The following is a 21,983-nucleotide window of genomic DNA, read 5'->3' as shown; positions in this document are numbered from 1 at the left end:
TTTCCGACAAGCCCCGCCTCCTGTTCTAATCAGTGGGCAGTCTTTACGTTTTAGACGTCCTATTATTGGATGAGAGTTATGTATGTCATTTTCACTAGCCAATTGTGTCATATGAGGTGGGTCTTGTCGGAAAACAGGTGGGAAATTCACGTAACCTTTAAAGCCACACCTCTCTTGTCTTTATTAGTGGTCGCAAAGCTAGTCCAAGGCCGTGACTGAGAGCTGCAAGCATGTGGATTGTTTTCTTTGCGAGATTATGATAATGAAATGTTTAAGCAGTGATGTTACTGTATTTAAGCACTGAAACAAGTAATGCTTGTGCCTTTTAGACAAAAATTATTCAAACATCAACGTATTCAATCTGTTCAACCTTCGGGTGTTCCACAAGATTCCCAACCAGGGATAGACCAACACTTGATTTTATATTTTTAACAGATATTTACACTTAATCGGTAATCTGTTCTTTAATATTGTGTTTAATGATAAAGTTAGACACAAAATACTTGAATATTTAATTATTTTTAACATTAACACTTGTGCGACCTTCTGGACATTTTTGTCATTTTCGTTTTTGTTTTTTTCTACCATTTAGGCTGTTATTTCCAACAGCATACATTTTGCCAAAGGTGTGTATTTTGGGGGGAATTTTGATATTTCAACCTCAGTTCCTAAAATATATCTCTAATACATGGTGTACACAAAATAGTTACACTCAGGACCTTCAGGACTAAAATGTCCCCATTGAAACCCTTTAAAACAATATTTTGATCCCAGTGCCAGTTATTATTTGGCATACAAATCACATTAACGGTGACAACCAAAGAAAATATATTAAGTATAAGATGAGCTCTGAATAATCACAAAATGACAAATAACAGCAAGTTACAACAAATACAATAACAGCAGTATATATAAATTCTGCAAACAGTAAAGATATGAGCAGTACATAGTCATTTCAATTATTTATTCATACGGCAGGGAGCTGAAGTGTGGCTTGCTGAATAATGCTCACGCCTGATAAAAATGCAGAAAATAAGTCATGAAAAATATTACATTGTGGCTTTTTGAGTCTTTGAGGCTTACTTTGTTTAAAGAATAGCAGAAAACGTGCTTGTCAAAGCATAGGGCTTTTCACTTTTCCTCAAGGAATTAAGGAAGGAATTAAAACACTGCAGGTATAAACATGCAACAAACATAGAGTGAAAATATTAGCAATTAATCTGCAAAATATTTACAAAGTTCTCTCTTTTTTTTCTTCTTTTTTTTACATATATTTATATTTGTTTATATTTATATATGTACATATTCTGGCCAACTTTGTTTTCATAGATTTTTAAAAAATATACATTTAGACAGTAATTTTAAAGGTGTCCTGCTGTGTGACACTTTCTTCATATAACTATTTAAAATAACATTTTATTATCTTGTATAGCTATATATACATATATAATATACATAGTTGTGAGGATTACATTTGAAATGTATTCCACTACAGATTACAGAATACATGCTGTAAAATGTACTTTGTAACGTATTCCGTTAGATTACTCAAGGTCAGTAACATGTTCTAAATACTTTGGATTACTTTTAGATTTTTTCACTTATTTTGAATATAAAAACTATAAGACAAAATACAATTTTCAAAAATACATTCTCTGAAAAACCTAAATATCTTATGCAGTGTTGATTCTATGACAAGATCAATCAAATTGATCTGGTTTTAAGGATTTTTGTATATTTTTTACAGGAAAGCAATACAAAAATAATTATCAAGAATATGATTTTTGCACTAATATCAAAGGTCTTACTAGAATATTTTTTTATTATGATCCAATGTGAATTTTTCTTGATAAAAAAATATGATCAAGCCTGGTAACATTTGCATGTAAAATAGCTAGAAATAGCATTTTAGATTAGCGTAAAGCTGACAATTTACACAAGGTTTATTTCTATTTCTTCTGCTCCAAACTTACTTCAAACGTACTTATTTGTCTGCTCGTATGAATGTAACACATCATAAGAAAGTGTTTCACCGATGTTCAAATGCACTTTGGATCACATCATGTATATGTATAAATGTTTTACATCTAAAAGGACTAAATATTAAATGAAACTAACAATAAAATACAAAGTAATCTCTTCAGTAATCAAAATACTTTTTGAATGTAACTATTATAAATAACAATGATTTAAATTGTAACTGTAATGGTATTCAGTTACTTATATTTAGTATTTTAAATACGTTATCCTGTTACTCTCCAACCCTGATAATATATTATTATTATACTTGTTGTTTCCACAACCTCATATTAACTAAGACAATAGTTTATTTGCACTTCTAGAAAAAGTTGAAAGGTGATTAAGCTCTTTAAAAACTTTGATGAAATGCTGAATGTCACAGCACCTAAAATAAACACTTTCCCTTGTACTTTCGTGTACATTTTAACCTAACATCTGTATGTTGGGGAAAAAGTATTCGGACATGTTATTTGTCTGATCTATAACGTACTTATTTTTAGTTCTTTCTCCAAAAAATCCACTAATCACATTTTCAGTGGTTTTATGTGTTTTAAAGTTATGACCATTTTTGCATTGTGGGCCGTTTGTCATGACTAGCAATCAATAGAAATGTCTTCTCTTATTTTTTCAAACACTAAATTTTGAGCCGTTGTGTTATGGTGAGGTATGTTGCGGGCCAGGTTAGGTGGGCCGCTCTGGGCCAGAAAGTCCAGGGCCACTTTTTAGTCCAAGTCCACCCCTGGTTCTGGCCACCATTCACTTGCATTGAATGGACATACAGGGCTGAGATATTCTTCTAAAAATCGTTATAGCTATTCTGCAGAAGAAAGAAGTCATACACATCTGGGATGGCATGAGGGTGAGTAAACTATGAGAGATTTTTTGGTTGAACTATCCCTTTAAATATAAAATGTTCATGAGAGTGGAACGATGTGGGTGCAACGCATTATCTCTTCTGTTCCAAACAGAGTTTTGAACTTGTACACAGTCAGGGTAATGTCAAATAACTGTGAAGACCTTGACGAGTCGGCGATCATTAACTCGTGCCACAGTGGACTAAACCATTTCTCCCTTCACAGGTGGGCGGATGGGCGTTGTGCTATCAAGTGTTTAGGGTTAATCTTGTCGGGCCGGGTGTTCAGTAACGGAGTAATGTTTAAGAAAGATTACTGTTATTGTTCAAGAAGCAAAAAAAAACGTATAACAGGCAATGTTTCTGAACACAAATGCTATTGTTCTCCACTGGACCCCTATGATTATAAGTGTGTTTGCATTGGCCCTCCGCGCGCACCTGAGTTTCGGGTTACATTCTCAAACCGTCCTGCTGCAGGAAATGGCGGTTGCACCTGTCTGAGAAAACAAAGCAACATCATCAACACTTTAATCTGACTTTCTTTACATCTTTTCGGCATTTTAATGTTGTATATTTTTGTAAAGGATTGTGGGACAATATGCCGCAGGGTATAATCTTTACCCTATTCATGCTAACAGGTAGAGGCGTTTTCATGTTTTTCTTCACCAAAGCTCAGGTGTGACTTTGAGAGTTTGTGCTGTATTATTTACACTTATTAGTTAATGGACGTACAGTTGTAGGAGAAGCCCGACATTAGATCAATAGATTTTATTTGATTATAAGACTGGATCTTAGTAGGCCAGATGTTTTGGGCCTATGAATATTCTAGTAATTGATCTTTCAAAAAACATTTTACCAAAAGTTAGGCCTACGAAAGTAATCGTTTAGGCTTTATTATGTTTGGCTTGGAAAGAAAGCCAACATGTTGTTTTGCACTTGAGGCTTATTATGGTTTTTCAAAATCCCTAAACAAATGCAAAATTATTAATTGTAATTCCTAGAGCTTTCAAGCTACCCTTAGTAGCCCAAATGTAATAATACTGATCGATTATGCTTTATTAATATGTATCTTTAATACCATGGACTGAAGCTGACTTTTCACTGTATCCGACACACAACAGGTCAGTCATTTCGATTGGAGCATCGATCGGAGGCTGTGTGGAGTTCTGACCATCTGCAGAGTTGGAATTTCGTGTCTGATTTGATCTTTGGATACTTTGAAATATTTGTGCGACTAGACCGTATCTGACTGCCCGGCTGAATGTAATATACAGTACTGTGCAAAAGTTTTAGGCACTTGTGAAAAATGTTGCGTAGTGAGGATGTCTTCAAAAAATAATGACATCAATTGTGTTCATTTATCACTTAATGTCATACAAAGTCCAGTAAACATAAAAAAAAACAAAATCTTAAAAAATAAAATGCTCAGATTTGAAACAAGTTAGCGGGCAAACACAGCGTGCTGCAGCCATGGAAGCCAGCAATACGTCTAGCTAAAAAATCCACATGAGCTAGTTTATAATTTGCAAACAATAAAAACATTGCAAACGTATACATTAGCTGATCAACTTAACATGTAAGGCTTGTCACTTGCCATTGTCAGTTTGCTCGTTCCTGTTGCGTGTCCTCAACCTGGCAACACACATGAGCTTTGAGTCTGGGGACTCTTTGTTTAAAAATTAAACAAATAAAAAGTGTTTAGTAAGTGTTTGTGAACTGATAATCTGCCATTTTACTTGTGATTTTAGTGAAACGGATAAAAGTAATTGTTGTTTTAGTGCATCTAGTGTTCATTCCACCAGGAAACTGCCATGTTATGTACAACTGGCCACATAAAAATATGTAATTTTCACATTTTAGAATAATAGTAAAGTCATCACAACTATGGAATAATAGAAATGGGAATTATGTTGTGACTAAAAAATTCAAAAATAAATCAAAACGGTTATATTTTAGCATCTTCAAAGTGGCCACACTTTGCCTAGAATTTGCAGAAATGTACTCTTGGCATTTTCTCTTGAGGCAACTTCTTGAGGTATCACCCTGGGATGCTTTTTAAACCGTGATGGAGTTCCTGTCTATATGCTGGGCACTTAGTGGCTGCTTTTCTTAATTATTTGGCCCAAGTCATCAATTTAAATGTTTTTTTATATGTGTATATATATATATATATATATATATAAAATGTTAGATTTTTAATTAAATAAATTAATATGTTGGCATAAATATATTTTTGTCTACAAAACTAATTTCAAACTTTTAAGTATGCGCCTTCAGATTGAAAGGTTTTTAAGATCATGAGAAACATTTCAGGCAAATGACCCCAAACTTTTGAACAGTAGTGTAATTATTGTAACTATGACCAGGTTCATTACACGTCTCAGGACAGGTTATAGACATACTATGACCAGGTTGATAATGCCACTGTGGGAGAAATATGTCATCAGAGACAGTAAAAAGGCGAATTAACAAACCAGTCGAATATAACATCATCCTCTCATACAATCTACACTCTTGATTTCATTCTAGCTAGAAAATGTTACTTTTTTAATACTCAATGTACAATGTAATGTAATGAATACTTTTTACTTAAACTCAAGTATGTAAAATTTCACCCAGTAATCCATACTTTCACTTAAGTATAATTTCTGAGTACTTTTTACACCTCTGCCTTTACTTATGGATGTCATCACAACCATCAGATAATGCACAAATGTGCATGGCTATTTAAAATAGACATCAGGCATTCTCACAAATTGCATATTGGTTATTTACGTGCTTTTGCTCTTGTAAGTGTAATGTGGTTTGTGTGGGAGGTGGTAATGTCCTATTCACACTGGAATAGTTTCGGTCAGACACATGAGTCACATCATCTGATAAACACTGCTTAAATATAAATTGTGAATGGCTATTGTTCTCTAAACTTTGTTAAATTACTCGTCTTTTTTATTTTAGACTAATCAGGAAAGTCTAACAACAGCAATCTGCATGTTATTGTGATATAACGCTGTTTACATACAGTACCAGTACTTCCTGCATGTAAAACCACGGTTTTCCTGAATATTCTAAATGTTAATAATAGTTATATTATAGAATTCCATGTTATTTATTTCAGTCTAGCTCATTAAAATCACTTAGTCTTTAGCTTTTTTGAGGTCTCAGTGATGTCCCAAGACCTTTCATTTGACATTATGCTTCCTTTTGTCATGGTTTGGCTCTTTGTTACATTCATAAAAGGAGTTTAAATCCAGTCTGGACAGTTTTCCATCTCCATTTATTCTTAATTGCCATCTTCAAGTTGTTGGGAATGGCTTAAATCATCTGCTGTTGCAAAAAATGTTTGTAACGTATTTGTGGATGCCATTATATTCAAATGTGTTTCCTCTCTTACAGGCTTCACCACAGCCATCAATGTAATCTGCCCTTACCCACGCTATGTGGTCATATTATTCCAGCCGGTCACACTCCGTTGTGAATTCACCACCACGTCTACAAGCCCACCACTGATCAGCTGGAAGTACAAGTCCTACTGCAGGGACCCAATCCAAGCTGCATTGAACCCCAGCAGTGCTGACAATGCCATTGCTCAATCCAACCCAAACTACAACCCAAACATCGAGTGTGCAGACAGCTTCAGGACCATACGCATAGTGGCTTCAAAACAGACGGAAGTCTCACTTGGCAAGGACTACCAAGGCCGCCAGATTAGCATCACTAATAGTAAGTTGAAATTGGTGGTGTCAGTAAATGTCTCGTGGGCTAAATAGACTAAAGAATTTGAGTTAAGTCGTAACTGACCAAAAAATGTAATTTATGTTATCAGTGACTAAGTATACATGCTCTTAAGAAAACTGTTTATTGTAGTTTTTAGCATAAAGCGGCAATCTGATCATCATGTAAATGAGAACGCTGTTTTCCCGAAGTTTTACATAAGAGGGAAACCCCACTATTGCAGCGCAGTTCCTTTGCAGGTTGCAGTAGAAATTTAAAGAAATAAACACAGCAAAATCTCTGGAATATCTAGAAATAAAGTGGTGCAACAGAGAATGAAATGGGGAAGTCTTCCTCGGATGCCTTGTTTGTTAAATACACAAGCTTCACAGGGAAATTATGTTGCTCTGGTGAGCTGCTTACTGACCAAGCCGTATATATATATATATATATATATATATATATATATATATATAATACACACTGGAGTAAAGAGTACGCTGATTATACAGTGCATGTAAATGGGAATGCCACATTCTTGCAATAAACCACTTTCTTGCAAAATGCTGATTTCTGGTGTCCATGTAAACAGCCATTTACTCACCCTCTCATATTGGTTCAGACCCAAAAAAGTTTTTTCTTCTTTTGTGGATCACAAAAGGGAGATCTGTTCAAATCTCACTTGTGCACATTCAAATCAGAAAATTTGAGCAACTTCTTGGTGTTCCTGTGGAAAAGAACACAAGGGTAAAAACATAGGGTTTGAAACTACAATGGGGTGAAAAGCTGAATGATGACAGAATGTTTCAGTTTTGGGGTGATTGGCAATTTAATGGAGAGAACTTTTTTCTTGGTGAATAAAACTTTTGCCTGTTCTTCAATTTTAGATGCAGACCTTAATTTTGCTCAGACTGCATGGGGTGACAGTGGCGTATATGTCTGTAGCGTCGCCTCAGCACAGGATCTGTCAGGAAATGGAGAGTGTTTCACAGAGCTCATTGTGCTTGGTAAGTGTTTACCTTTTCACAAACTCCCAAACGTTTCATTATGTGGGATTTTGTTTTCTAACACAAGCACACATGATCACTCATTCAGTTTTAATTGGGTTTGGTAGAGCTTTGCAGCTCAAATGAAGGATTGGGCCTAATTTAATGTTATCTATTTATTTTTGCATGATTTTTTCTGATGTTTGTTTTTTGGCTTTGAGTTGACTTCTGTTTGCTTGTGAAGGATTTAAGAGTGGTCTATATAAGAGTGGTCTATGTTATAGATATATATAAAACAACAACAAAATAATAATGTATATTGTAATGAAATACCAAAGTATGTCAGATAATATTTAGGCTACTCCTTTTCTCCTTGGGCCAATGAAGTAGGGCCTCTTTTAGTAATTATGGCTTTATCTTTCTTTCACAGAGAGAAAGTCAAATACTACAGACCTGCTGCCTGGCATTGATTTACTGATCATGGAAGGTAGAATAAGTGCATCTCTCTAGAAGTGTGGTTAAGTTTGGGGCTGAACTTAAATCCTTCACCAGCCACAGTCAGGTCTTGGTGGTTGTACTACTGCACCAGAAAAGTAACAAAAAATATAAATAGATCATAGTCAAATTAGATGCCATATTTAATTTGATGTGATTAAAAATGAGGCTCTGAAGGACAGGTGTCCAGATCTTTTAGTTGGTAATTTGCTTACCTAAGTGTCAATGTAAATCAATTTTGTTGCTCATGAGACTCAATTTATCCTCTATAATTTGGTTGATATTATTTTAACTGAACAAATGATTGTTATTAAGAGAAAAATCCCTGAAATATTTGGATTTGATGGTAAACACGTTTTCTTGTTTGCATCAGATTGTGGAATATCTTAGAAGGATTATGTCTGTGCATGTAGGATGTTTTTATGGTTTCATGTTGGAATTGAGCCCTGGCAGAGTATTATGAGGCAAACCTGCCCGGCTGGTTTTTCTTTATGTGCGTCACTTTCTTGTGCTAGCTGACATCACATTGCTCATGTTCACTGACATCTCCCAACATGAATATGACATTTAAACAAGGGTTGTGAAGAGAGAAGTTTGCATTCTAAATGTTAGTGCAGGCTTTTCCAAACAACAGAAACAGTGAGACTCAATAATCATTCAGTGGTTTTGTTTTTTCAACCTTTGTCTTTCTCTGTGCTTTCTTTTTAGCTTGTTTTTTGTTTGTTATGGGTGAGGCGTGTTATAATAGGTTTTAAGGGTAATCCCTGCTAGTAAAGTAATCAACTGATAGGCTGATTTTCACAAAAAGGATAAACTCTGGCACTGTGGCGTTATCAAAACATTGCTCCGTTCATTTGAGCACCCCGACCAGCCTGACGCAGCGATATTGTCTCAACCAATGACATCAGTTTGGGCCAGGAATATATATATAATTTTTTCTTGGCAATGATGTTTGGTGCCACTAGAGGCACATCAATTACATGTATTAACTTTAAGTAAAGAACCATTTAAAAAAAAATTTAAATGAAAGTTTTCAGTTTTCAGTTTCATGCCTATTGTGTGCTATGTAGCAACTGATGCAAGTGGTTGTGTTTTCCAACCAATTCTTTATGGGATTTTTTTTCTCCAGACTGGTTGTTAGTGGTGTTGGTTGTCCTGGGTTTCCTGTTGCTGTTGCTCCTGATCGGGATCTGCTGGTGTCAGTGTTGTCCTCATACCTGCTGCTGTTACGTCAGCTGCCCCTGCTGCCCGGATCGCTGCTGCTGTCCCCGTGCCCGTGAGTCCTCAATAACGTCACTTCCTTTTCCCCTTTAGGCAGAAATATGGTGTTCCTCATTAAGAGAGGATGAGAGTAAATCAAACTGAATGAGATGCCAGAGAAAAGGGCAGTGGTTAAACAAATGGGGACAGTTTTCAAAATGCACTTTTATTATTATTTTCAAGTTTATTTTTATGAAAGGGGTCATAACAAACATGTATTCTTTTGGTGTTTGTTTTAAACAAAAAAATATATGCTGATACGATATTTTGCAACTCACCTTATTTTATCATCAGATCACTGTTTTGCTCAGGAATGATACTTAAAAAATTTACAAAGCGGTACAAAAGCTTTTTTATTGTTCTAACAATAAATAATGGATTGGATCTCTTGAACACATGACAGGCCAAAATTGTAACAATGAAAGATAAATAGAAGGTAAAAAGACTATATCATAGCATTATGGTTGATGTGAAAGAATGTACTTTTGTACTTCTTTTGCCGTTCAAAACAACAGAACTTTCTTCTGCAGAACACAAATGAAGATGTTTAGAGGAATACCTGCTCTGTAGGTCCAAACAATAAAAGTGAATGGGTACCAACATTTTGAAGCTCCAAAAGTCACATAAAGGTAGCATAAAAGTAATCCATAAGGCTCTAGTGGTTAAATCCATATAGTCAGAAATGATATGATGTGTGGCTGAGAAACTGAATTCCTTAACATTGCAATATATGTTTATTGCTCTTAAAATTCCAAAATAAAAGACTATACAAGTGCAAAGTAATGCATTCTTAGTCAGAGGTAGCATTCAATAAAACCTTGAAGCCTTGAAAACACATAGGCCTAGCTTACTGAAAAAAGTGCATCTTGTAATTCTTCTTTCAGATTAAAATAACAACTTGATGTCTAGCATTCAATAAAAAAAAATAAAAAGGTCACCCAAAATACTTTAGAGCGATTGAAAGAATACAGTAACCGATGTAAACTTGAGGGCTTTAAGCTAATACAGAAAGTGCTTTTCCAACAAAAAATAAATAACAATTAACAGCGACAGTGGGAGCCAGCAGCTTGTCATGGCGTCCTTCCTGAACCAACAGAATTGAACATTTATGTTGAAAACACATAGTCCTAGCTTACTGAAAAAAGTGCATCTTTTAATTCTTCATTCACATAAAAATAACAACAACATAGTAATACACTCTACCTTTTTCTTAAACTCAAAATTTAAAAATAAAATTCAAGTAAAAGTGTACAAGAGCAAAATAATTCATTCTGATGTCTAGCATTCAATAAAAAAATAAAAAGGTCACCCAGCCACCCTTTCTTAGAGCTATTGAAAGAATACAGTAACTATTGCGTGCGTGCGTGCCGGGTGGCGCCTCTTCAGGTGCTGGTGCATTGCCGTGGTGCTAGAATGGAAGGCCATCTCCATTTTGCAAAGATGACATATCACAAGAATTCCCATACTTTAGAGGAACGAGTGCGTGCCGACTTGCACTTCTGATAGTCTGAGGAGCCACTCGTGTTGCTACTACACTCCGGCGCCGCCATCTTTGTTTTGGGTCTGACGAATCGACGCAAATATTTTGCGATGAAGTCGACGCGTTGTCCCAGCCCTATGAGAAACATCTACCTGCCCATGTGTTTATGCATGTGAATCACCAAAAACAGAAGAAGAAGAATGTGAAAGTTAAAGTGGACACTGACTGAGCAGGCAAAAATTTAGACTTAAATATTTATCTTTTTCTCACTCGCATCTATCATATTGCTTCTGAAGACATTGTTTTAACCAGTGGTGTCATATGGATTACATTTATGCCGATATTTGGAGCTTCACATTTTTGGCACCCATTGTATGGACCGAGAATTTCTTCTAAAAATCTTAATTTGTATTCTGCTGAAAAAATCATCATACATATCCGGGATGGAATAATGGTGATTCAGTTATGGGAGAATTTAAATTTTTGGGTGGAACCTTTAAGATTTAGTAATTGTTCAATATTGTGATTTAATCGTAACTCAATCAACCATGCAGCCTTAATGGCTACCATACCAAAGTCTCAGAAGTCAAAATGGGTCAAAGCATTTTGTATGGTTTCCCTAATCATGTACAGGTAAATGCCACTTTCAATTAAAGTCATTTTTATTTGTATAGTACATTTCACAACACATAATTTCACAACAGAAAATACAATTTGAATATCTATAAAGTGATTTATTATTATTATTTTTCATTTCAATTTTAATTCTAATAACCGATATGCCGATGGTTTTAATTTAGTCAATAACTGGCTGATAAATATCGGCTGCCGATACTTCGGTGCATCTCTAGTTTTTTGTTGATAGTTACATCTGGTGTCTAGGTATAACAGTTTATTTCATGCTTCCTCATTACCTTATCATGACTGGGTGGGCCAAGTTTCTGATTGCCAATGTGTAAATGTTGATGTCATATGTTGATGAATTCATGCGTGTGTGACAGTAACAAATGGCAAATTAGAAACATTATGTAAAACTGATGTTAATTGTCTCTTCTTTACAGTATATGAGGCTGGTAAAATGGTAAAATCGGGTGTGCCAAGTCAGTATGCACCCACTGTCTACGCGCCAAGCATGTTTGGCCAACCAGCCTATGGAGTGGGTGGGGTTGCGCCAGGCATTCCCATGCTGCCTATGCCAGCAGGCGTTGCTGGCGCTCCTTCCAATGGCTATGGTATAGACTATGATGGGGCCAGCTCTGGTAGGCTTTCATAAACATAAAAATTTCCTAATTCACCTTGATTGATTTTGCATTTATATATAAGTGTTTCATTCTTTCACAACAGTTGGTCAGGGATCTCAAGTGCCGTTGCTGCAAGACCACGACAACGGAGGAAGTGAGTGAAACTTTTTACTAAATCAGAATTTTGGACCTATGTTTATTTTACTGTCTAATTTTTTTCCACTGTGTATACATGTTTTGACTTTGCACTATACTTGACAGTGTGTATTCAAACTTATGGCCTAGAATATCTATCTAAGAGAAATAGGTGTGTGATAAATGTCTAAGATCTTATTTGTTTTCAGCCCGTAGTGGATACCGTGTCCAGGCCGACCAAGATGGAAACCCAACTCGGGTTCTTTACTACATGGAGCGAGAACTGGCCAACATTGACCCTAGTCGTCCTGGAAATGCTGGAGGCAAATACAGCCGTCGTGAGTTCTGGGGATGGAGTTCTGTCCTTGTAGTGGGGTCTGGGTTATAGCAGAATGGTGTAAAACCTGCTTAATGTGATTTAACATTGTAGGACATATTTCTGGATCAACATTCGTTGCAATCACAGAAGACCTGTAAATATCAAGGAGTTTTAAAATGGTAATTTCCAGATCATGGAAATATATAAAATCTGAATATGATGTATTGAAAATGTATTTTGTAGTTATGATTGGCTCTTTGTGAGTACTATACAATCTTTATTATTATTTTACATGTAGAATAGTACTATATTTTTTCCCTAAAAAAAAAAAAATCTTAAATCAGAAATCATGAACATCTTAAAGTCATGGAAATTAATTGGTAAAAGGAATAGGTCACCCAAATTCCTCATTTACTCACCCTCATGCCATCTCAGATGTGTATGACTATCTTCTGCTGAACATGGACAAAGATTTTTTGAAAAATATCTCTGCTCTGTTGGTCCATTCAATACAAGTGAATGGTGGCCAGAAATTTTAATCCCAAAAAAGGACATAAAGGCAGCATAAAAGTAATTCATACAATGTAGTTACATCCATGTCTTCAGAAAGGATATTATAGGTGTTGATTAGAAATGGATCTATTGTTTTTAAAATCTTTTTTACTATAAATGTCCACTTTCACCAGCCATCCTAATTGCTCTTCTCTCATAAGTGTTCTACTTTTGTTTTTGGCAATTCACATTCTTTGTGCGTATCACCACCTACTGGGCAGGGAAGAAAATGTATAGTAAAAGGACTTAAATATTGATTTGTTTCTCACCTACACCTATCATTTTGCTACTAAAGATATGGATTTAAACACTAGAGTCATATTAATTAATTTACGTTGCCTTTGTCATTTTCGGAGCTTCAAATATCTGGTCACCATTCACTTGCATTGAATGGACCAATAGACCTGAGATTTCTTTCTTAAAATCTTTGTTTGTGTTCAGCAGAAGAAAGTAAGTCAAACACATCTGGGATGGCATGAGGGTGAGTAAATGATATGAGATTTTTCATTTTTGGGTGAACTATCCCTTTCCCAGATCTGGAAATTCTATATGTACTACTTGGTTAAATCACTTTATGCGTGGAAACCCACAGGCAATCTAAAGAAAACAAAGCTCGTTTTAACCTTGTTTCCTATAGATTCTCTTTTTTTCAAGACTGGGGTAAAATTATGTTTGTTTGTTTTTTTTTTGTAATTGTTTTGTTATGTAACTCTTCATTAAAACCTTCCTTCTCTTTTGGTCTTTCTGGTTTTCCCTCTTCTGGTACTCATTTGCTCAATCACTCACTCACACCATCACTCACAATCACACTCACCTAATCTAAACTACACTTCCACTCCTGTTTATCTTGGCTCTCTTTCCTATTTCTCATTCTCTCTCCTATCCTCCAGTGGATGGTGTGACTGAGGTGAGCTCACTGCACGACGGTCCGGACTCTCGAAATCGAGGTCGGGCTAGGCCCCCTCAGCTCACCACGGTGTATGATGATGTGGACGAGAATATGAGCACCATTAGCAGTGTTTCTCAGCACATGCGACGGGACGAGCCCAGGCGGGGCCCTGACTATCGAGGGCGTGCCCGATCTATGGAGAACTTGGATGATATTGGCCGCAATTACAGAGACCGAGATGACTATCCACCTGCTCGCCGAGACGGTGTGCCTAGGGGCGGTGGGAGAGGGTGAGTGAGTGAATCGTATAGTTATTGGAAAAACAAGAACCAGCAATAGTCACGATAGACAGACAGCATGCCTCTGGTCCACCCACAGTCCATTTACTGACTGTCTGAAGCATTTTTCAAAGGTTCCCGTGGTCGTGTAAAAGCAGGAAATATCTGGGAATTTTTAAATTGTGTTTTCCAGGCATAGAAAAGTCATGTAAATTAATCAAATCGAATCAGTTAATTGGTCAAAATGGTTCACAGATGGGTCTAAATTATTAATTACCAAATCAGTCTAAATCAAAATGTTTTAAAAACATTTTTTTTTTCAGAATTCATGATCAACTGGAAATGTCATGGAAATTCAATGGTTAAAAAGGGTGGGAACCATGGGGCCTGGGTAGCTCAGCAAGTATTGAATCTGACTGCCAGCACTGGAGTCGTGAGTTCGAATCTAGGTGTGCTGAGTGACTCCAGCCAGGTCTCCTAAAGCAAACAAATTGGCCCGGTTGCTAGGGAGGGTAGAGTCACATGGGGTAACCACCTCGTGGTCACGATTAAGTGGTTTTCGCTCTGAATGGGGCACATGGTAAGTTGTGCGTGGATCGTGGAGAGTATCGTGAGCCTCCACATGCTGGGAGTCTCCGTGGTGTCGTGCACAGCGAGCCATGTGATAATATGTGCAGATTGACTGTCTCAGAAGTGGAGGCAACCGGGACTTGTCTTCTGCCACTCAGATAGAGTAACCGAGCCACCACAAGGACCTAGTAAGTAGTGGGAATTGGGCATTTCAAAATTGCGGAGGAAAAGGAATATAATAAAAAAAGGATGGGAACCCTATATTGCAAACTTAAGTCACGGTCTGACATGATCTAGCAAGCTCTAATCTGATTGTCTGACGTTTATGCAATTGGGGTGCAATTAATAGAAAGGAAACATAATAGACATGAGCAGAACTGTATATTCCACTTAGTTTTTGGAGATTTGTCTCTCAATTAATCAGTACTTATTACTTGTGTACAGACCTAATTTCTGATTTAAAAGTCTACACATTTCTGCTAATTTCTAACGTGTTGTCTGTTAAACCAATTGCGGACTGATATTAATATGTAGACATTTGTCTACACACTCCACACTTTTTTTATTTTGTATTGTGGTATGTGGATACACCAATATACCAGTACTAAAAAATTTCCGATACCCAAAATGTTAAAATGATACGATATTATCTTGTTGCTAATTTCGGTAACTTACTACAATATGGTGATGATAAAACTTTTTTAAAGGATGTGACATTTTTTTGATGAAATCTGACAATGAATTTAATTAAAATCTCTTTATGGCCAAGTGTGAAAATTAAACAGCAAAAGGGTGACGTTTAATTAGTGGCATGCAAAGGTTTGGGCACCCCAAGAAATTTGAGCTCTGATTTTACCAAGCTTTTACCAAGGTCTCAGACCTTAAATAGCTTGTTAGGGCTATGGCTTGTTCACAATCATTGTTTGAAAAGGCCAGGTGATGCAAATTTCAAAGCTTTATATATACTCCTTAAATCTTGTCCCAACAATCAGCAGCCATGGACTCCTCTAAGCAGCTGCCTAGCACTCTGAAAATTAAAATAATTGATGCCCACAAAGCAGGAGAGGGCTATAAGACGATAGCAAAGTGTTTTCAGGTAGCCGTTTCCTCAGTTTGTAACGTAATTAAGAAATGGCCGTTAACAGGAATGGTGGAGTTCATGTTGAGGTCTGGAAGACCAAGAAAACTTTCAGAGAGAACTCCTCGTAGGATTGCTAGAAAGGCAAATCAAAACCCCTGTTTGACTGCAAAAGACCTTAAGGAAGATTTAGCAGACTCTGGAGTAGTGGTGCACTGTTCTACTGTGCAGCGACAATCATGAAAAGATAACCTTTCCTGCGTCCTCACCACAAATTTAAAACATTTGACACCTTTCTAAACAAGCCTGATGCATTTTGGAAACAAGTCTTGCGTACTGATGAAGTTAAAATATAACTTTTTGGCTGCAATGAGCAAAGGTATGTTTGGAGAAAAATGGTGCAGAATTTAATCAAAGAACACCTCTCCAACTGTTAAGCACGGGGGTGGATCGATCATGCTTTGGGCTTGTGTTGATGCCAGTGGCACAAGGGAACATTTCTCTGGTAGAGGAAAGAATGTGTTCAATTAAATGCCAGCAAATTCTGGAAGCAAACATCACACCATCTGTAAAAAATCTGAAGATGAAAAGAGGATTGCTTCTACAAAAGGATAATGATCCTAAACACACCTCAAAATCCACATTGGACTACCTCAAGAGGCGCACGCTGAAGTTTTGCCATGGCCCTCACAGTCCCCTGACCTAAACATCATTGAAAATCTGTGGATAGACGTGAAAAGAGCAGTGCCTGCAAGACGGTCCAAGAATCTCACAGAATTAGAAGCCTTTATAAGGAAGAATGGGCAAAAATCCCCCAAACAAGAAATGAAAGACACTTAGCTGGCTACAAAAAGATTTTACAAGCTGGGATACTTGCCAGGGGGTGTTACTAAGTACTGACCATTCAGGGTGTCCAAACATTTGCTTTGGGCCCTTTTCCTTTTTTTGTTATTTTGAAACCGTAAAAGATGGATATAAAAAAAGTAAAATTGCTTAAAGGGGTCATGACATGAGAAACCAAATTTGCCTTGATCTTTTGGTATATAAGAGGTCTTTGTATCATTAAAACGTCCTGCAAGTTTAATATTTTAAGACGTCCTCCCCATTCTAAACGAATCATTTATTTAATCAAGCTCAAAATACAGCTCGTTCTGGATTCATGGTTAGAAGTGACGTGTCGGTTAGAAGTGACGTAACAGCGTTTGCATATGACCGCCTCCAGCGCAAGACAACTACACTCATTTCGTATCGCCGTGCGCTTCACAAGTGTTCAGTCGATGGACAGCGAGCTCTGACAGAGACTACTTGTGCACAGGAAAATTACGATGCCACACAGATGTGCTGTTCCTGGCTGTGGTCAAACAAAACCTCTGAATAAGCAGCCGAAAGATCCAGACGTCAGGGAAAAATGGATGCAGTTTATTTTTTGCGGACGTTCCAGTCACGGCAGTGTTAACTTAAGCGTTTGTTCTGTACATTTTAAGGATGACTGTTTTGAGAACAAATCTCAATATGATGCTGGCTTTGCCAGAAAACTGTTGCTCAAAGATAAGTCCGTGCCGACTATTCTGGGAACAACGACGACGCAAACTGTAAGTAATCTATTTTAAACTTTAAACTACTTTTTAAAGCGCAATTTCATTCATTATGAATAATCACAGTGTTTTTACTTAGTTTACTTGCATATTGTTCTGGCTGGGGCGTCAATAATTGATACATAGGCACTGACGTTAGCCAATCATAACAGTGGGCGTTAACACTGAAGTCTTAAATGGAAAACGCCCCCAAAACAGACTGTTTGAATCAGAGGATGAGAAACAGGGTGGGAAAAGGTCATAAATCACTAGATTTTAAAAGTTTTTATTAAAAAAAAAATATATTAATACTATAATTGCACCTAAGGGAACATAATAATACAATAAAAAAAAACATGTCATGACCCCTTTAAAATATGAAAGAAATGTGTCATCTTTAACTTTATGCCTCTTGAAAATCAGGCCATCTTTTGCACGCTTGGCTATTCACAGCAACAGAAATTTTGATCAGGGGTGCTCAAACTTGTAATTTCTTCTGTAATCTGAGGCTGTTTATTTGTTGCCTATTGTATTGATTAAATATCGATACTGAGGTACCAGGGCTGGATTCGTTCTGAAGCCAAAATTTTGGTATCTGAGCAACCCTATGTGGTGTCGACTACCGTTTTTTTAGATTCAGTGCTGTGAAAAAGTATTTGCCCTAACCGATTTCTTCTATTTTGTGTATTTTTAATACTAAATTGTTTTAGGACTTGAAAAGAGATATAACAAAAAGCAAAGGCAATCTGAGTGAACACAAAAAACTGTTTTCAAATATATATATATTTTTTTTTTTATTATTATTATTATTATTTTTTTATTTTATTGAAGCAAAAAAGTTATCCAACACCTATATCACCCATGTGAAAACTAACTGCCCCCTTAAACTTAATAGCTGGCTGTGCCTCCTTTTAGCTGCAACAACTGCAACCAAAACACTTCCGATAACTGAAAATCAGTCTTTCACAACACTGTGGTGAAATTTTGGCTCACTATTCTTTCCAGAAATGCTTTAGTTCTGCCACATTGGAGGGTTTTCCAGCATAAACTGCCCATTTAAGGTCCTGCCACAGCATCTCGATCGGGTTCAAGTCAGGAATTGGACTTGGTCACTCCAGAATTTTAATTTTGCTTCTTTTGAGCCATACTCCTATGCTTTTGATCATTGTCTCGCTACATAATCCAGTTGCTCTTGAGCTTCAACTCATTGACTGATGACCGGACATTCTCCTTTAACATTTTCTGGTAGAGAGCAGAATTAATGTTTCCCTCAATTATTGCAAGTCACCCTGGCCCTGAAGCAGCAAAGCATCCCCACACCATCACACTACCACCACCATGCTGGATCATAGCTACGATGATCTTTTTGTGGAATTCTGTGTTTGATTTACGCCAGATGTAATGGGACCCCTGTCTTCCAAATAGTTCCACTTTCAACTCATTCTCCCAAAAGCTTTGAGGATCATCAAGATGTGTTTTGGCAAAATTCAGACAAGCCTTAATGTTCCTCTGGGTTAGTAGTGGTTTTCACCTTGCCACTCTTCCATGGGTGGTTTTTTGGCCAGTGTCTTTCTGATAGTGGAGTCATGAAGAGTGACCTTTATTGATGTGAGAGAGGCCTGCAGTTCCTTGGATGTTGTCCTTGGCTTTTTTGTGATTCCTGGAGGAGTCGTCGCTGTGCTCTTGGAGAAATGTTTTCTATACTGTTTCACACAGGCCCAGTAGGTAATGGATAACATTTTTGTTTCAATAAATAACATTATAATTTAAAAACTGTATCTTGTGTTTATTCACTTGTGCTGCCTTTGTTTTACATTAGATTTTGTTTGCATTTTTGAAACAATATAGAATGAGATATACACAACAACAGAATGGGGGCAAATACTTTCTTCACAGCACTGTAAATCCTGCCCTAAATGGCAAACAAAAACAAGACAAACTTTTGTTGGTTGCATTGCATGTTGGTCAAATAGGCCTTCCCTGATTCTTCTTGGCCAGAATAAGCTGCAATATGGATGGACCCAATTTTATGATCTTTGCAAGTGGTGTTTTGGACACCGGTAAAATTGTCCAGGTTTCAAATATCTATAGGTGTAGAACGTAGTGTTGTCAAAAGTACTGGTACATCGGTACCAAGTCGATACTAAAATAAAAAGATGTAACGATATCAGTGTTTCTGCAGTACCGGTAGTACCAAACACCGAATCAATCCGGTACCAGCGCACAGTATGAATGACACACGACTGCTTTAAAATGCTCACAGACTTATTTTGAATGTGTGCTCTGTTACTCCTTGTACACTGAAATGGAAAACTAAAATTACAATCGTTATATGTCCTAGTGTGATTTATTAAACCACTAAAGGCTGCAATCTTACTGTGGATAAGCAGCAAACTTTAAATAAACTCCACAAACATTGAGAATCATTCACGTTGTATGAGATAAAACTTATCCATTGTGAATCATGTAAAATATATATTTATATAATTAAAATTGCAGCATCTGCACGCACATCAAAAGTGCTTCACAGTAATACAATTTAAAACATTTCAAAATGATCACACACACAAACACCAGTAGTCTAATACAAACACTCAAAACCTGTGTTCTACATTTCATTTGTCAGACTTAAAGGCCAGTTTAAAGAGATGAGATTTCAGACGTGACTTTAAAGTCTTCAATGATCACACGTTCTGTTTATCCGGAAAATTGAGGCAAACAGCAAAAAACACGTCATAATAAAAGCATGATTCAAAATAAAATCGAAGGAATTTAATAAACATATATAAACTTTTTAGTAAAATGTTATATTCTATGTAATATAATACAAATAAGTAAATAAAATAAAATGACATGTTAAAAAGTTATATTTTCACTTGTTAAAAGTTTTAAGAATTTATTGATTAGACATCATTTTGATGATGAAATTAAATTAAACTTTAAAAAATGTTCTGGAAAGTTCGGTTCAATAGCACATTATCATATTAGCATATTTTTGCTGTGGTATCGAAATTGGTATCGAGAACCGTGAAATTTCTCTGGTATCGGTACCGACTACTGAAATATTGGTACCGTGACAACACTAGTAGAACGGGTGTTAAAAGTAGAATTTTGCTTGCTTTATGCCTATCATTCAATGGCACCTCTATTATGAAGATTAAACATTCTTTGTTTCAATCTGTCCAGTTCGGACGATGAATGGAGCAGCAGTGGACGAGGATACGATCGTGACTACGATGACCGGCAGCGTCGTGACTACACCCCTAGTCCCCGTCGTGGGGACTCCTTCCGTGGTGCTGGCTTCCAGGGTCGCCGTGCCCACAGTCGTGATGACCTAATGCATCTGGAGTATGATCGTGGCCATGGGGGCCGGGACGCGTACGATGACAGCTTTTTGCGGGAGGCCATGGAAAAGAAGCTGGGCAAACAACAGGGGTCCCGAGGCCGAGAGCAATTGGACAGTGAGAGCGACCGTTCTGACCGCTACAGAGTGACGCAAGGGGGACCGCCACCTCTACCCCTCGCCCCACCCTCTGGGAACCCTAATCGCCATGGTAACCATAGCAACTTCCCTCCCCCACCCTACACGGAGGACAATGAAAGTTTGTCCTCATCCAAAAAGAGCAACTTAAAAAAGGTATGAAAATCTACTTGTATTGTGTGTAATTCAATAAAATGTTTAAATCATGCATCTTTTCTTACTAATACTGCGCCTGTGTTTTTTTCTTTTGTTTTGACAGAATGGAGCTGTGAGCAGAGAGAGTTTGGTGGTGTGACAGTGGATGCTTGGATGGAAATAATTCTTGTGTGTTTTAGTGATGCAGCTTTGTGTTTTCATGGTCATTCAGTCCTTTATGTGTATCATCTTTTGTGAGTCATCTTTTGTACAATCTAAGACATTCGTTTGTAATGTCTTTTACAGCCCTGGCCTGTTTATGAACTTGAAATAACTGATTAACATTTTTCCTGGTTTGTTGCTTGTCTTGAACATTTTTAACAGTGAATGCTCAAGTCATGACTGCTATCTGACACACAGCATCAGCGTTGATGTTTTTCTGTACAAATGTCTAATAGATGTTTTAAAGGTTTAGATTTGTATACATGTTTGATTGTCATGGAAAAGATCAACAATAGAGCCTTCTCTTTTTTCAGGTATTTTTTGAGTTTGTTATTTTAATGTAATATATATATAAAAACGAAAAATTGCTCTTGATATGAACTGATACTTGATTTTTGTGCCAGTAGTCGGAGGTAATGTAGTGTCTGAAAATTAGTGAATGTGCTCTAATTTTGTATTTTTTTACATGTTTTATTTTTTAAATGCAACAGATTTACAAATTAAACGTATTGTTTGTAAATACCCAATGAGTGTTTTTATGCTGTGTAAATTGATTTTATACATCCTTCTAATATTAACTCTAACATCAGATGTGGTCGTACAGTGCTTTGCCATTTTTATATTTTTGTACAGTCATGTCATAACCTCATATAGTTTAACTGTGTAAAAACTGCAATTTACAATAAAGTTTTTCAATTACACCCA

At 36.7% G+C, this 21,983-nt stretch overlaps 1 protein-coding gene across 4 annotated transcripts; it reads left to right on the top strand.

The window, feature by feature from the left end:
• The first annotated feature begins 3,343 nt into the window (after positions 1–3,343).
• LOC127631464 (lipolysis-stimulated lipoprotein receptor-like) lies at positions 3,344–21,983 on the top strand. 4 transcript variants are annotated; one of them, XM_052109578.1, is made up of 11 exons: positions 3,344–3,510; positions 6,266–6,592; positions 7,471–7,590; positions 8,000–8,056; positions 9,194–9,340; positions 11,866–12,063; positions 12,149–12,199; positions 12,390–12,503; positions 13,942–14,230; positions 20,627–21,077; positions 21,181–21,983. In XM_052109578.1, the coding sequence occupies exons 1-11, from the start codon at positions 3,471–3,473 to the stop codon at positions 21,214–21,216; spliced, it is 1,830 nt and encodes a 609-aa protein (XP_051965538.1). In that variant the 5' UTR covers positions 3,344–3,470; the 3' UTR covers positions 21,217–21,983. The 4 variants fall into 4 exon arrangements, with proteins under 4 accessions (XP_051965538.1, XP_051965537.1, XP_051965540.1 ...); XM_052109577.1 differs by having other exon boundaries at positions 12,390–12,518; XM_052109580.1 differs by lacking the exon at positions 8,000–8,056.

Source organism: Xyrauchen texanus, chromosome 38, assembly GCF_025860055.1.
Source record: "Xyrauchen texanus isolate HMW12.3.18 chromosome 38, RBS_HiC_50CHRs, whole genome shotgun sequence".
In the NCBI taxonomy this organism is placed as follows: domain Eukaryota; kingdom Metazoa; phylum Chordata; class Actinopteri; order Cypriniformes; family Catostomidae; genus Xyrauchen; species Xyrauchen texanus.
Note: the sequence above shows the minus strand (reverse complement) of the source record. Positions and strands in the feature narration are given on the sequence as shown.